Consider the following 14,848-nt stretch of genomic DNA (forward strand, 5'->3'; position numbering starts at 1 on the left):
TAACGATAGTTAATTAACCCAGGGCATTTAAAATTTGAGAAATCGTTTTAGTAAAGAGAGTTAAGGTGTTCCATTGATCAAAGTTAGCAACATGTGAAGAGATGTTGTCTGCCAAATAAGCCTGTGTTGTCATCCGCTTGCCTTAAGAAATGCCATTGTTTACGGTGCCAGACGATCTGAAAACTATGCAAAGCTCAATTCATCTTTCAGCAAAGCAAAAGAGATAGAGGAATGACTGCCAAGATGTATGGTTCCACTAATCTAGGTATGTGCAATTACTGCTTAGCTACAGAGCCATCTCTCATAACATGAATATCTGAATTTGCAACAAGTAAGACAAGGTTAAATGATCTTCTTTTATGAACTACAAAAATGAAAGTTTATTAATCTGCAATAGGATTTTCATTTTTGTCACTCTTCTACATTTACAGATCTGATTTGGAAACACTTCAAAAACAAGTGAGCTTTAAATAATGACATTTTTGAAGGCATCTATTAATATTGGGAGCCATAAAGTCAAAATGTAACTCTCTTCCTAATGCACAATTAGCTTTTCTAATGATGGTAGTAAACAATACGTAGTGAGTATTCCATCTGCCAAGATTGTTCCAAGGCAGAGAGTGGTCTTAACACCAATTTTTGAAAGTAAATATTTGTCACTTGATATTCAAATATAGTTAATAACTTAAGATGTATTTCCAAGCATGAAACTTACTTAGAACCAATGGAAAGTAGATTTCTGGATCATTAGTAAATATGAAAAATTAAAAATAGTATTTTAAGTCATTGTAATACCTTAACATATTCTCTATTTATACCTTCTTGATGATCGTAATATTTCAAATAAATATGAGTAGTGCTTACAAATACATGAAATACTTCCATTGTCTAAGTTTCTGGCATATATGAAAACTAAATATAATTAAATAATTAGAGCTCTTTTAATTCTCTTGGCTAAACCCTGACATAACTATTAAGCAAAAATCTGATTAAGCAGATTACACAATTCCCTCCTCTGAAGCCAAAGAGCTCTGGCATCAGAGTCTTAGAAGAGTATTGCAAGACAAGGAGAATCTGTTGTCCCTTGGTGTTTAGCTTTCCCCGAGGGATCATTAGCAATGCAGCTGGTTCTCAGCTGCCCTGAAGATATTATTTTAATTGGTTTATATTACTATTAGGTATACTCTTAAGGCTCAATAAATGTTAAATAGACTATTAGGATTAGGTTGGGTATAAACCTTGATAAGAAAAATGAAACATTATTTTTACCATTTCTGGTTGTGATTCACCCAAGTTTACCTTTTTTTTCCTGTAACTCAGCAACCTTCCCATTATCCAGGCACCTGGCAGAGCTACTGTTGTTAAATTTCTGACAGCTTTTTCATTACAGGCCCTGTTTTTCAAGAGGCAGTTTAACTAAGCGATTTTGATTTGTGCCAAGCTGAGATGTGGAATAGACACTTGAAGTCCATTCTCTTGTTTTCACAAGATTTCATTTGAACTTATTTGTCCTGCTTAGTCTAAACACACAAAGAAAAAAACCCTAAAATTCATCCAGTTTCTCATTCATGAATTGGTATAACTGAGCAAAAGAACAGTACATTTTGTAATCATCTTCTTTTTTTTATTCAAGGCTTTAAAAAAAAAAACAAAAAATGTCATACCGCAAGTTGTTACTTATTGAGAAAAGTATTAACATCCAGTTGTTTAACATATATGAGTTTGTGGTAAGACCTCTCTACTTAGTAAAGCATGACACAAATGTTATCATCATTTGCATTTGTTAAAAGTGTGACATTCATTTTAAATCAATACCTTTCTCATCATAAAAAAGAACTCACATTTACTGTAGAAAACTTACAAAATGCAGATAAGAGAAATATTTAAAATCAACTTCCCAAGTAATGTCACACTGAATTTCAATTTCTTTCTTTCTTTTTTGTATGCTTTTTGGTGAGGAAGGTTGGCCCTGAGCTAACATCTGTTGCCACTCTTCCTCTTTTTTATTTTTTCTCCCCAAAGCCCCAGTACACAGCTGTACATGCTAGTTGTAGGTCATTCTAGTTCTTCTGTGTGGGATGCTGCCACAGCATGGCTTGATAAGCGGTGCATAGGTCCGTGCCCAGGATCTAAAACTGCAAACGCCAGGCCACTGAAGCAGAGCGTGCGAACTTAACCACTGGGCCACAGGGCCAGCCCCTGAATTTCAATTTCTTTCTATGTCTAGTCTCTCATTCTTCCCTGCAGTCTTAGAAGATTCTTCTGGAAAGCATTCTCTGACCACCACTTTGCCCTTTCCACATAGAGTTACCACACCGTAATCTATTACACCTGATGTTTCCATATTCTCTCCACCCACTTCGTATACAATTCCATGTGGTCTGGCATCCACCCCATTACTTTACTAAAATATTTCTGTTGAAGTTTCCAATAAGCCTCTTTCTTATCATCCAAGTACCATTTTCTCCATCTTCCTTGTCCTTGATGTCCACAGCGATTTGCTCCATGTTTGCAAATCTCCTGACTTGGATTTCATGACTCTACCTAATTTTTGTACTCTTCTTACATTTGCAACTAATCTCTGTGTCTTGCCTTCACTTCTCTTGTCCTTCCTTTAGTTTGCTATGGATATTTACATTGCTTTCATTTGTAAATAGTAGAATAACCAACTGACAGTGGCATAAACTACAAGGATATTTAAGGATTATTTACCAAGAAGTCCAGAGGTTGGCAGTCCCAGGGCTGGTTCGTTGACTCAAACAGGAAATTAACAATCTAGGTTCTTTCTAGCCTTTGTTCTGTCATTCTCTGTCTGCTAGCCATGTCTTGTCTCCTAGTCACAAGATGGCCAACTAGCACTAAGAAGGCAGGAGGCTGAGGCAAAAAGAACTTTCTGTTCCTATAGTTCTTGCCTTTAATCAGGAAAACTATGTTTCTCACAAATCTTCTCCTTATATCTCACTGTCCAGAAACGGGTCTTGCGCCCACCCCTACATTATTTAATGGAAGAAAGAAAAGGATCACCATGACTGGTTTAGATCAACTGTAATTCATTCCTTGGCATTGATACAATGCTTCTCAGACACAACCAGGCTTAGAGTAGCCCATGGAGTAGGCAACTGACAGGGGCTGCTCTGCTTACCTATCAACTATGGCTCCTCCTCAAGACTGAGTCATTTTCTCTCTACGACTCAAAATTTCTGAGGTTCCATTCATCCTATGCCCAGAAGGGGTTGTGAAAAACAGCTGGGATGTGAAAGTGCTGTATAAACAAGAGTCTTATTGTCTTAGTAAATATAGTACATTTTCCCAACGAGACTCAAATTTTAAAATACATTTTTTATAATTTGTGTGTGTGTGTCTTGAACCAAGGCCCAAATCATGCTACTCCTTTCTGCAAAATTTATCTTCCCCTTCTTTACATTTACAGTCCTCCTATTCTGGTCTCCATAATAAGCTGAAATCTTTACCATTGTGGCAGAGTTCCATCTGTTTCTTCTTCATGTCTTCCTCTTGCTTCTATCTGCTGACTTCCTCTGGTATGATGTTCTGCAATGTTTTAACTGTTTTCCTATTACATACAATATTAACCCTATTTCTGGGGTTCAAGTCCTTCACTAACCTATCTAAACCATGTGCCAACTTCTCCTTCATATGACCTCTCTTCCTTCCTGTGAGGCCTCTTCTATGAACTTCCATCACAGTCAATGCTCATTCCAATTCCTCATCTAGGTTCCTGCTATTGCCCTCAGCTGGAATGTTTGACTTTGTCTCTTACGCCACTTCAAACAGTGCTATATTACCCAACAAATCGACCTAACAGGGTTGAAAGCACCAGTAAAGCAAGTTACCTAATTCCCTGGTCTGACTAGAGTTCACAAACCTAGCCTCAACGGTTTCACCTTCCTGATGGGATTAAACTAATCTATTAATGCTTGATTAAGTTATAATTCTTTCCATATACTAGCCTTGCCACAAATCCCAAGGTCATTTTATAAATGCAGGAGCTATGCATAATAACCTAGTGCTGCTGTATGGTTGCATCGAATTTTATACTTGATTGATTGATTTTCAAATAATTTAAACCACACATAGTATATTTTTACTCATTCTTCCTCCATCTCATACGTCCTTTTTATGGTGTTATCTGCTACGTGCTGCTATGGCCAGGGTAAGTTACAGTTACAATGACTTCTGGTGTGGGATGATAGGATAAGTTATGTGTGTATTTACCCCTTCCTCTGGAGTATAGAATGCCTACCACCTGCCTATGACAGAAACAGAAGTTTGAAGGAGGTCATATCAAATATTATAGAAATAATGACTTGGCTACAGCAATTCCTAATTCTACCAATTTTACCCTTTATTCACAAATACGCTAAACTATATTTTGTTCTCACCTTGAGGTCAGATTTTGAGGAAAATAAGTTCAATGACTTAAGGTCTGTCAGCACAACATCATGAAGGCAAAAACTGTGCTGAAATTTTAAGAGAAAAAAATATGTACTAATATGACTGTTGTTTTCTGAAAGAAATGTTTTGCTGTGAAGTTGTGAAGAAGAAAAAGTCACTCTAGGGACCGGCCCTGTGGCCGAGTGGTTGGGTTCTCACGCTCCGCTTTGGTGGCCCAGGGTTTCGCCAGTTCGGATCCTGGGTGCAGACATAGCACTGCTCATTAGGCCACGTTGAGGTGGCGTCCCACATGCCACAACTAGAAGGACCTGCAACTAAGATATACAACTGCGTACCAGGGGGATTTGGGGGAAGAAAAAAAAAAGATTGGCAACAGTTGTTGGCTCAGGTGCCAATCTTCAAAAAAAAGGAAAAAAAAGGCCATGACTCGAGGGTGGTCTTTAAAAAAAAAAAGGAAAAAAAGAAAAAGTCATTCTATAAATAAGACAACAACATTTTTAAGCATTTCCATAGCTTAAATGAAGTTAGATCTTAAACGTGAGAGTCTTTTTGGGGGAGCAAGAGCGGAGGAATTAACTGAAGAGAGGAAGAAGATGTTCCTAATGGGTTGTGATGATAATTATGACTGTGATGGTGATAACGAATAAAATGACAAGTTTCATGAGTCATTCTGGTCATTAAAAGCCATCATCAGAAAAACATCTTTATGTGTAGTCTTATAGGTGAGCTCCATAAAACTGGACATTACCCTCCTAGTAATTTCTGAATAATACACTAACCTCAGATACAAATGGCCATGTAAGTGAGTAAGCATTATCATTTTTTTTTTTTTTTGTCTTGGATTTAACTGCCTTAGTAGTTGCAGGAGGTTTGGGTTTCATTAGACACTTCTGCCTAGAAGACTTCTTTAATATAAGAAAGTCAATAAAAAATTAGCCTATTCTGAATTTTCGCTTTTATCCCATTTCACAGAACTCGAGTGTAAGATAGGAAGAAGAAAGTGAACTGATTCCCCAGTTGAGAATTCTGTTAACTTGGAAGAAAGCGCTAAGTCTAGTATGTGAGAGCATTTGGGGAGAGGAAAGGAAGAACTTCCCATATCTTCCTTCATGCACCCCACTGATCCCTGCTCCCTCATTTGCCCATTGCTTCCGTGTTCTGGTCCTTCTCCCCGGCTTTCCTAAGAAACCTAAGCATAATGAGTTCTGATCCAAGATCATCGAATATTTGAAATTAAAAACGGGGACACGTTGAGTCCAGAACCAAAAATAAAAAAAAAAAATAAAACGACTAGTCTCTAATACGTGCACACATTACCTCTCTTTAGAAAATAAAAACAAACAAAGCCATAGGAAATTAATTAGAGCGGTGATTGTGCTCTGCTATTCAGGGGTTCCCCTAGACGTTTATTCTCCGCTGGCTTTGTATTTCAGTAGGTCATGAATTGTTGCTCATATTTAGAGCAACAATTGGAATTGCGTTTGTCCTTCACGTCCACAAAAAATATAGTTTAATCCATATAAGTTAATGTCTTAAAAACATTTTTTCTTTCTAGATTGCTTGCTTATGTCATTAAACGCAGCATTTCGGATCTGTATGAACGATGCGAAAGGAATGAGAAAAGAGGAACGTTTCCTTTTTTTTTCCTTCTACCGAGTAGCAAGAGATCCAGTCCAGGTTTTGCCTTCGACTCTGCCTCTGAATTTCGGCTGTGCGGTGTGTAGCACGTTTCTCTCTCTCCCCTTCTTTCTCCTTCCCTCTTGCCTCCAGTGTCTGTCTCCAGGATTTCTCTCTTCCTATTTCAGGAGGACTCTCACAGGCTCTCTCAGCCTGTGTGAAGCTGAGGTTTCCCCTGGATCCCGTATATCCCCAACACATACCTCCACGCACACCCATCCCCAAGAACCCAGCGCTCACACCGACACACACACGCGCGCACACTCACTCGCGCTCGCCAGTCCATCTCCCTCCCGGGAGAGCCGGCGCGCGTTCCCACCTTCGCTGCACACTCCGGCTAGCCGAGCTCACAGCGCTCTAGGATTGTGCGGTTCGGAACTCGCATCGCAGCTTTGAACCCCCATGGTGGCTTTTTAAACATTTCTTTTTCTCCTCTCTCTCGGTTTTATTGCACCGTTTTCGATCTGAGGGGCTAGAGGAGCAAGGCGGCTGCTTTCCCAGCCAGCCCTGGTTGGCTTGCCATCCTCCATCTGGCTTATAAAAGTTTGCTGAGCGCAGTCCAGAGGGCTGCGCTGCTCATCCCCTCGGCTGGCGGAAGGGGGTGACGCTGGGCAGCGGCGAGGAGCGCGCCGCTGGCTCTGGCGGGCTTTCGGCTCGAGGGGCAAGGTGAAGAGCGCACGGGCCCTGGGGTTTACCGAGCTGGATTTGCATGTTGCACCATGCCTTGCTGGATCGGGGCTGTGATTCTTCCCCTCTCCGGGCTGCTGCTGTCCCTCCCGGCCCGGGCGGATGTGAAGGCTCGGAGCTGCGGCGAGGTCCGCCAGGCGTACGGTGCCAAGGGATTCAGCCTGGCGGACATCCCCTACCAGGAGATCGCAGGTAAGCGCGGGCGCGCGGCCCGGGCAGGCTGCAGCCCTGGGTGGCCACACGGCGCCCGGGCCGCCCGGCGCCCTCCTCCTGCCCCCTGTTGCTGAGTTGTTGGTGTTCACTTTCCGTCAGGGCTCTCCCGGCCGCCGCGCCTCCGCGCCGGGCGGCGGATGCTCCCGCGGCGTCCCCCGCGGGGGAAGGTGTGCGTCTCAGCTGCCTCATTGTGTGCACACGCGGGAGCGCCCTCCTGCCCTCCCTCCCTCCGTTCTCGCGCCCTTGCGCCCCCTTCCTTGTTGGCTCCGGCCGGGCGGGCCGGGGAGCCCGGCACTCTCGGGGGCGGCCGCGGCGCGAGGGCGGATCGCCGAGCGGGGCGCCCAGCCCGCGCCCCTTCGCTCGGGCAAAGTTGGAAGAACTGCGGCCGCAGTTTGCCCAAGCGCCACAGTCTGAGTGGCGCCTTCTCCACTCCCGCCCTCGCGCCGGCGGGGGCGGCGGAGAGACGCCGAGGGCTCCCCTCGCCCCTCGCTCCACTCTCCCTGTCCTTCGGGGAGGCAGAGCGCTCGGCGCCCGGGCTGGGGGCGGGCGAGGCTGGGGGGGGGGACCCCTACCCGGGACCCGGCCTCCCGACGTCGGTAGTTCCGGGCCGGTTTGGGGAGTTCACCGGCTGCCTGTTTCAGATTTGGGGCGGGCTTTCCCGTTACGGTTCCTCAGTGCTTCCCTGATTGCGGTGGGTCACTCGTGGTTCGGAGGACACTCCAGCCACCCGGCGCGGCGCCCCGTCCTGAGCGTGGCCTCGCCCGCCGCTCTCGGAAGCTGAACCAACTTAATGCGTCTCGGAGTCCGCAGACCCTGTGTCCCCCGCGTGCCCGGCCACTAGCATTCCTCCACCGAGAGCTGGAGAGCCCCCACCCCCGTTCTCGGCGCCAGTGTGTGGGTAGCACTTGGTCTCCAACTACTTGCGCAGCAGCCTGGGTGCGTGTTTTCCGGCTCTTAGCTCCAACCGAATCCGAGCTTCTCTGGGGCTCTGTGAATGAAACGTGTTGGGGAGAGATAATCCTTTGGCTGCGAGAGGACAGAACTGAGAGAGGCCAAGAGATGCTCCTAGGACGCGGGCTGCTCAAACCCGGCAGCTGAAGTCCTCAGTGACCTCAGATGGTCAAGTCAAAACGCTGAATTTCCACCAGCCTCCCTGCCGTTTTGCCAAAGCACTGGTCGATGGAAGAAAAGCATTTTGCAGATATCTTAAAACATCACAGTTTCGATACACAGTGGGATTGCTATTTTATTGTGGTTGATCTACAAACTCTACAAGTGAGGGTTTTTAACTTACACTGAAATTAACACGTTTATATAAATTTAGGCATCGTAAAAAAAAAAGTAGCCCATACATCACGTTAACAGCGCAGAGCATTATATACAGGGAGCCTTTTTCAATTCTAAGCCAGACGTAGCCAGGCTCTGGTGAGTCGAAGGCGGAACCTGTGGTGAATTATAAGACTACTTTTCTATCATTGTCACTTCTCCCTTTTCCAGAACTCTTTAATTTGTTAATCAATGGAGAGCGACTACCTCCACAGCTGCTTACGTTTCTTAACTCTCTTTCCCCTTTGTCTACTGTTGTTTCACTCTTTTTAATTAATTGATAAGGATCAGCTTTGCTTCCCCCCCCCCTCCCCAAATCTCAGGGAATTCAAGTTTTAAAAGGTTTGTAGTATGGATCACTTCTTCTAGGAACTTCTACTCCTCCGGTCTGTGCTTTTTCAAACTATATGTTTTAAACATAACATGATTTCGGATAAGATATCTCAAAGAAGAAAATAGGTAAGTATTTTTAAATTGCTTCAGTATTCTTTAGTGGATAATGGGACTTTCAGGAGACTGCGGTTCACCCTTAGCATGATGCAAATCTCCTTAATATCAAAGTGAAGGTTTTCACTGTAAATACTTGCTGTAGTCACCATTTCCTTTCCTGACAACATTCCCAGTGGTTAAAATAAATCCTTGAGAAGATTTTTCACTACAGAGGTTCTTCTTCTTCTTCTTCTTTTTTTTTTTTTTTTTGCCTTTTCTCTCCACCCCTTGACAATTATGGTGCTTGCTAATTAGCTATGGATTTCTGAAATGTGTGCACTTTTGTGAAACTTACTTTCTAGGACTAAGGGCATGTTGACTTTGCCGGTTAACACTGATGTCTTTTGATGCTGGTGGAAATAATCAAGGTACAGGTCACTGTGAGGTCAGAGGCACATTTGATAGGAAAGTAAATGAATCGAAAGATAATTGTATATTAAGGATATACATTTTTTCAAAGTAAGTTTTAGTCAATTGCTGTTTGAATAATCACTTAGGAAATGCCTCCCGTTATTAAATGCACATACTCTTCCTCCCCTCCCTAGTTCCTGATACTATTTACATGTAATTATCTAGTGTATGGTGGTTATCCTTTCTTTAAGCTCTTTCTCGTCCTTTGCCTTATTTGGACTTTTAATGGTTTGGTTGAGAAACAGAATATGCCATTAGTCCACCAGGGAACATGAATTTAAAGGACCTGCTGTTCAGATTTCAGGTTCATGAGACTTTCTAATTGGAAGATATTTGCAGGTAGCTTGCCTGGTAAAATAACTGAGAAGTAATAAGGACATTATGTTTCATCATGACATTATTAAAGTTATACTCAGAACTCACAATCGTGAAATAGTGTTGCCCTTTTCTATTCTAGGATGGAAGGGAGTTCTTCAAACCCAACTGATGAGGGACTGTGATGGGTATATATAAAGTTATACTCTCAGAGAGTGCTTGGGAGGGAGGAGGGCTTCAGGAAGCTGTTTGCACCATCAATCTTCTCTCATTCCTGGTTTTAAACCGTCCCAGGCAGATCAGATAGACTATCTGTCTTTGTTTGAAAGACCTCCAAAGGAGTAGACTCCTGAGCCCCTCTCAGCAATTCATTCTAATACCTGGTAATTCTTGTAGTATCGAAATGTTTCCAGATATCTAGCCAAAAGCCTTTAGAGTGAACTTGCTTATTTTCTCTTGTTCCATCTTCTGGGAAAATATTGAGCAGTGGATCAAGTTCTTTGTTAGGACTGTTATTCTGATCAAAGGTCGGTGTGAAACATTCCCGTCTTTTTTTGAGCATCGGTAATATTATCTCATTTTCCAACCCAACTCATCTTGGTGGCTCTAAACTTCTATAGGAACTCCACAACTGAAAAGAGCATCTGCTTAAAAGTCTGGGCAACTCAGGGGGTGTTGTTTTAGGCTTACAGTGCCACTGTTTTATGCTTTGAGCCTTCCTCGAGTCATTCATTATGATACTTTATAGCTGACTAATGGTGGTTTATTGGCTTACACATTCACTTTTTCATTACTTATCTGATACAACTTTATTTAACAATTTCTTATATAGAAATAACTATGTGCCCAACACCTATTTGAAAATATTACCTACTTTTAAAACATTAAACATTGCCTTATTGACTCCTTCTAATAACTTAGTAGATACTATCATTATTTCTGTTTTATAGATGAAAAGACTGAGCAACAGAGAGACTTAAATAATTAACTTGCCCAAGGATGACTCATCTAGAAAGTGATGAGGCTACAATTCAATCCCATGTACCCTGGCTCTGGGCACGCCAATCCATAGACTTAACCCTGCCCAGTGCCATTCTGCATTTGTTAAATAAATGCATGCAAAATCAATTCTTTCTTCATCTAATATGTATATAGCCTGATATTATCAATCACCATATGTATTCCCTCATAGTTCATGCTGAATATTTTTCTATTTATTTGTAACATCTACAATTTTTCCAGATCACTTTGAATTTGAATTTTATGTTCTCAGGAATTGGCCATGCTGCCACCACTAACTTGTTCCTGTATTTATGCGTTTACTTGATCATTTTCTTGTATAGATATGGTTATATAAAAGATGGAAACTAAAGAACATGTGTTGGTTTTCTTCAATATACCAGGCCTACTGGAATATTGGGTTAGTCCAACAAAGCTTACTATAGGAAGTTACCTTGGGTATAGAGAGAGGAGAGAAGTTTATCCCCACACATTAGGGAAGAAAAGTCTAACCAACTCTGCTCTCAGTATTCACCTTGAGCCCTCCCCCCAATTTTTTTCTTTTTTTGGAGGAAGATTGGCCCTGAGCTAACTGCTGCCAATCCTCCTCTTTTCAGTGAGGAATACTGACCCTGAGCTCACATCCGTGCCCATCTTCCTCCACTTTATATGTGGGATGCCTACCACAGCATGGCTTGCCAAGCGGTGCCGTGTCCGCACCCAGGATCCATACTGGCGAACCCCGGGCTGCCAGAGTGGAACATGTACACTTAACTGCTCTGCCACCGGGCCAGCCCCAACCTTGCCCCTTTTTCTGTCTCAAATAGTTTGAGAGTTGGGTTACAGCATCTGGATGTTAATAAAGTATTAAACTGTTTTCCATCTCTTTGATACCAGTTTATCTCTGAAATCTAAAAATCTCTCTCAAAATCTAAAATTAAAAGGAAGAACATTCTCTTATACTCTGTTGATGTACTAGTGACTGTTTTAGCCCTGCTTTATTGGTTCCAAATTTCAAAATATATAATGTTTTATTTTACCTGGCTTTTGTCCAACAGGCTTTTCCTTTCCTTGGTGGGCTTCCCAGGGAGACTGTCCTTCCTCTTTCTGCTCCCCCAGCAAACTGACTTATTTAATACATCTGCCATTACCCCAGATCTTTTTTCAGTTTGCATGTAGATATCACATTAACATAAATGGAACAATAGTGTTTGGTAACTCTCACTCTTTTGCAGTCATATTAAATATCCTGTTTGGGAATAAATTATTTGATTTCCATTTATCTTCCTGCTTCACAGATTTCTGATTTCTTTGCCTTCTGTTTAGTTAGCTGATGTCTTTAAAATCCTTGTGAAGAACAGTGTGAGGTATAAATGAGTTAGCTGAACTTCAAATGTTTTTTTTTTTAAGATTTGTCAAGTCACTGGATTTCTGAAAGAATCATGTTAATTCCAGGTATGAAAGCAATCTAAAATCTGGGCTATTAGGAGTGCCACTTGTTAAACTCTTGATTTGGGAATTAGTTTTACAACGATCCTTGCAAACAGAGTTATCTTAGCTGATTTAATTAGAGGATAATATGTCATCATTGAGAACAAGAGTTTATTTGAGTTGACTGATATACTTTTTTAGATAAAACTCACGTCATTTAACTGCACCACATCTTAATAGCTTGCGAGTAGAAATGCAGGCCACTATCAAAAAGTGATTTAAAATGTACAGCATTATGTTCTTTAACATATTATAGTATAAATATTGCATCATAATTTATGTAAGAAGGTGACTAGTGTTCTTTTTCAATTATGGGCAAGTTTTATGAACACTTACAAAACGCAAAATTATTGAGTCCTTTAAAACCAAAGTGACGTACCCTTTAGTCACTAGATTTGTTATAGACGTATGAGTTTAGGATAAAAATTATCGTAAAGGAATTGTCGATAAAGTAATTTTAATAGCTTAATCTTAATTTATGTTCAAGCCCATAAAAGTAACGTTATAAGACTGTTTTTTTCCCTCTTAATTCACATCTCTCAAAAGACTTCTTAGCAAGGCCAGCAAGGTGACTTAAAGTTGTCTTGCCAGTATAAACAGAATACTTAATATTCTTTTAAACTTGGTGCTTGTATCCCTTTATAGACCAAATTCTGCTCTGTTAAATTCTTTAGCTGGCACATGATTCCCCTTTAAATAGTTTCATATATTTCTCCAGTGTTATTCAGTTTTCAACGATTCACATGATACTGTTTGAAAGTGTAGTTGACTCCCTAGGATGGCATATTTGTACATAAATGGTTTCACAGAGGTAAGTCCTAAGTAAAGGTTTAAAAATTCTAATAATCCTGGATGGAAATATTTAAGAGGTTTTAATGACCCTGGGTGAAAAATATTTTTTAAACAAATGCACCAGTTAGTAACAAGGAAAAGTAGAAATTTAATTCCATGTTTACACATTATCCAGGTCATTGATTATTTTTGTAACCTGTTCTCCTTTTGCTTTTTTTTCATTCCATCCATTAAATATTTCTTGTTTACCTATCACATGTAAGTCACTGTACCAGGTGCTGGGTATAAGGTCCTAGTGGATTTTAATGCCAGCAAAGAAGCAGAAGTTAAGGGCACCATTCACAATGAATTAATTTTGGCTGAGATAAGTGCACAGCACTAGGGGCCCCCCCTCACCTAATTAGAGGGTCTTGGAAATGCTTGCCTGATGAAGAGCAATGGTTTCTGAAGCATGAGTCCAAAGTCATTAAGGAAACAGGAGAGTGGAGGGTGCACACGTTAACTATATGGTGAGAAGACCCTTCAGCATGAAAGGAGTTCCAGAACCCGGTGAGAACCAGCCACTGAGTGGGGAAGGAGGTGTGAGAGAGACTGGGGAAGAAGACCCTGAGGAACAGGCCAATGACTTATATAAATGATACAGAGATGGCTCATGTGTAGTGGCCCCGTGTTTACTTTTTCACTACAGGCATGAACTTTTCACTCTAAAGTCTGTGGGTGCTAAACTCGAGTTTTTACACATACTGTTGTTGTGAGCATAGCCCAAAGAAGCACATTTTTAACATTTAGAGCCTTCCTGTTTTGTGTGCCCTGCAGACTGCACCCAGCATCTGCTAGCCATTTATAAGACAAACCTGGGGCCTGTAAAAGACTCCGAGCTGCCACTGCCCTGCACACCCTCTGGCTGAGCAATATTGCCTGGATACCTAATCCCCCTCTGCCCTCTGCCCCGGGAGTTTCCTTAACCTCTTCCTCTTCTTTGTAGTGACCCCTCCATTATCTCTGGAAGGTCTCCTGCCGGGAGGGACTTCCCTTCACATGCAACCTGTCAAAGCGCCACCCACATGAAGCTTAGTTCTGTCCTATTGCCACCTCATCGTGTGTCTCTTTCCTCAGTCAGCCCTGAAGTCGCTCCAACTCACTACAGTGACTTTGGCCTTTAGCCTAGAGCAGTAAGAAGCTGTTGAAGAAGTGTTTTAATCAGGATTGGACATGGTTTTGCAATGTGACTTTGGTTGCTCTGTGGGGAACAGATGGGAGGAGAGCAAAAGCAGACACAGGAGGAGGAGGGGATGTTAGCTTGAACTAGAGTGGTGACTTTGGAAATGGAATGAAGTAGAAGGATTCAAGAAATATTTAGGAGGCAAAATTGATACCACCAAAAGACCATTAATGAATCAAAAGTTATTTATTGAGCATCTACTACGTGATTGACAGTGAATAGGGACTGGTGTGTGTGTTTATGTGAAAGAGAGAGTTTGAGAGAGAGAAGCAAGTGTCCCAGCAACGTTGAGTTTACAAGGCCATATAAATGCTCTAACATAGTTTATGTGTGCTTTTTAGTAGAGACAAAAAACTCAATATCGTAAAGCCAGCAGAGGACTGTTAAGAGTTATCAGTGTGGCTGAGAGAAGGGGATTTCCCAAATAGGGTGGGGTGAGTTGTTAACTCACAGAAAGCATAGAATTATCAAAATGTATGTAATCAGCTGTGCCCATTTTGAAACTTAAGTCACGGTTCTTTGGCAGTGTAAGAAAAAAATCTTAAAATTTCACCAAGATGAAGAATTAATTAAATTGTTATTTCGTTGCCCAAGATTTAAACAGTGGTGTGCCTATGGCTTAAGTACCAAATTACATTACTGATTGTAATGATAGGAATTGGAGAATGTAGGGATTTCTTTGACCTTGAGGAAAGGATGAGGTAAAATTTAATTGGGACTCTATTAGTCAGGGTTCTCCAGAGAAACAGAACCAACAGGATATATATACATAGATAGGTAGCTATATAGATAGATATAGATATATCAGAGGAG

At 41.7% G+C, this 14,848-nt stretch overlaps 1 protein-coding gene across 2 annotated transcripts in view; it reads left to right on the forward strand.

Moving 5' to 3' along the window:
• The first annotated feature begins 5,258 nt into the window (after positions 1-5,258).
• The window catches only part of GPC6 (glypican 6), a 1,030,865-nt gene continuing 1,021,275 nt past the window's right edge, over positions 5,259-14,848 (forward strand). For both annotated transcript variants that reach the window (XM_070579058.1, XM_070579059.1), the window contains exon 1: positions 5,259-6,969. In XM_070579058.1, coding sequence (XP_070435159.1) covers positions 6,810-6,969 — 160 coding nt within the window. In that variant the 5' untranslated portion in view covers positions 5,259-6,809. The remainder of the gene's footprint in view (positions 6,970-14,848) is intronic.

This window comes from Equus przewalskii, chromosome 16 (genome assembly GCF_037783145.1).
Source record: "Equus przewalskii isolate Varuska chromosome 16, EquPr2, whole genome shotgun sequence".
Taxonomy (NCBI): Eukaryota; Metazoa; Chordata; class Mammalia; order Perissodactyla; family Equidae; genus Equus; species Equus przewalskii.